Genomic DNA, 2,238 nt, shown 5'->3' with positions numbered 1-2,238 from the left:
ACAAAACGAAGCCACCCTCTGGCCTTCCACAGTCCCCCTTAGCAGCTCCTCCTTGTGTAGCTCACAGAGCCAGGCTCCCGCCCTCCCCCTAGGGGCAGCCCCGAAGAAGCTCCCCCGGGCCTACGCAGCTCGCCATTTACATGCGCCAAAGCGGCCCTTGGGGGGGGGTGAGCGGGGCCCCCCCAAAAGGATTCTGTACAGAGTCCCGAGTCTGCACCGAGGGGGGGGGGCAGAGAAGTATCCTTTGGTGGCCCCGTGGCCAGCGGCTGCCTGCAGTTATTTGGTATGTTGGCGGAATCAGAAGGCGCTTGGACGGAGGGAGGGAGGAAGGGGAGAGGTCCTGGTCTCCTCCCACGTGTCAGGCACATGAGCAGAAAAGCAAAACCAGAAGAGGCTCCAACGGGACGGTTGATAAACCAAACACCCGCGGGCGGGTTGCAGTGCAGCATATCTTCACGGAGACTTCGAGGCGGGGGGCTTGCGCGAGGAGGAGGCGGCCGCCTGCTTGCCGGGGGGCGCTGGGGAGGCCTCCGCCGGGGAAGACTTGGACTTGCGGGCCAGCAGCAGGGAGTGTCTGGCGGGAGAGGCCTCCTTGGTGGCGGGGCCAGAGGGCGCCCGGGCCGGCTGGGGGCTGCTCTTTTCCGGCTTCCGCTTCTCTTCCGGAAGTCCCTTGCCGGCCGCCCTGGCGGAGCCGGAGGCCGCCTTCTTCGAGAGCATGGTGGTCTTGCCCAGGTCGGCGGAGCGGCGCGTCTCCTTCTGGCGCAAGGCGGACTTGAAGAAGGAGAGTCCCTTGTCTTCCGACTTGCTGTCCCTCTTCAGGGCAGAGCGGGGCCCGGCGGACGGCGACCGCAGGCTGGCCATGGAGGAGCTGCGCACGTGCTTGCCCTCCGCCGCCTGCCCCTCGCTGCTCCTCGACTGGCCGATCCGCGGGGAGCTTGTGCGCGAGGAGGCCGGGGGGCCCTTCTCCGAGGAGGAGCCCAGGCTCAGCTTGGAACCCTCCCGGCTGAGGCTGCGGTCGGAAGTCCTGCTCTTCCCAGCCGGGGCCCCTCGCACGGAGGAGGAGGAGGAGAGGGGCTTCTGCTTCTGCTGGGCGGAAGAGGCGGCTGCGGCATCGTGGGCCCTGGAGGCGGCCTCCTTCGGCCGGTGCCTGGCGGCCGGGGACCCGTGTCTCCCGCTGGCCCGGCAAGAGTCCAGCTTGCTCCGCGAACGGGACACCTTTGGCAAGGTCTTGGGGGGAAGTGGAGGGGGGGAGGCGGCAGCCTGGGGCGAGGCCAGGGAGTCCGTGCTGGATAGGAGGGGGGTCCTTCCTCTCCTCAGGCTCCTCTCCGCCTCGGCGGCATCCTTGCCGGTGGCCGCCTTTCGCGGGGGGCCGTCCGCCTTGGCCGGGGACGATGGGCCCCGCCCGCTGAAGCCCTTCTCCTCCTCCTTGACGGGGGAGCTCTCCACAGAGTCGCTCTGGTCCACGAAGGCGATCTGGTTGTTGTTGTCGAAGGGGTCGAGGGGGGAGCAGCTCTGGTCCGCGGGGAGGGGGGAGCTCTTCTTCTTGCAGTGGGGGTCTGGGGGCCCCCGCGGCTTCTGCAGGGGTGCCTCGTCGCGGAAGACCCCCTCCATGACGGCCAGGGGGGCCCTGCCCGTAGTCCGGTGCTCCCGCCGGCCGCTGCCGAAGCAGGAGGGGGCCACCTTGTCCGTGTCGGCGGACTCCCCGATCCGCTCCAGGGTGGAGGCCGGGCTGTGGGCGGGGGAGTCCCCCGGGAAGCGGGAGGGGGAGCTGGAGCGTATCTGCAGCTTGGCCGACAGGGACCACGAGGGGCGGATCCCGTTCTCGCTCACCGCCAGGGGGCTGGTCACCGAGGAGCGCGAAGACAGGCTCTGGCGCTGGACGCTCCGCACGAAGGGACGAGTCGAGAATCCACCTGCAGGGGGGGAGGAGGAGGGGGTCACTTGGGGGCACGGGGAAGCCAGGCACAACCCCAACCCTTTCCCTGCCCCCCTCCTCTAGAACACAGTCAAGCCTGGCAGTGCCCATCCGACCCGCGGGCGTCAACAAGGCGACTTGACTGAAAGCCTCCTGACTCAATGCCAGCAGCTGGACCAGAACAGCTTCCAAAGGAATTATCTGGGAGAGGAAAGAGCCCTCAAGAGCAGGTTTCTGGGCACGCTGAGCACCGGGGGGCGGGGGGGGGATGAAAAAGAAAACCTCTTTCTCTACAGACCAGAGAGAGAGAGAGAGAGAGAGAG

At 68.1% G+C, this 2,238-nt stretch overlaps 1 protein-coding gene across 1 annotated transcript in view; it reads right to left on the bottom strand.

The window, feature by feature from the left end:
* Positions 1–229: 229 nt before the first annotated feature.
* Positions 230–2,238, bottom strand: part of USP31 (ubiquitin specific peptidase 31) — a gene marked incomplete at its 5' end in the record, with an annotated part of 36,381 nt that continues 34,372 nt past the window's right edge. Inside the window, one exon of the mRNA XM_015429730.1 lies at positions 230–1,913. Within this exon, the coding sequence (XP_015285216.1) occupies positions 454–1,913 (1,460 nt within the window). The remainder of the gene's footprint in view (positions 1,914–2,238) is intronic.

This window comes from Gekko japonicus, unplaced genomic scaffold, assembly GCF_001447785.1.
Source record: "Gekko japonicus isolate JY-2015 unplaced genomic scaffold, Gekko_japonicus_V1.1 scaffold894, whole genome shotgun sequence".
Lineage (NCBI taxonomy): Eukaryota > Metazoa > Chordata > Lepidosauria > Squamata > Gekkonidae > Gekko > Gekko japonicus.
This window is presented reverse-complemented; position numbering and strand designations above follow the sequence as displayed.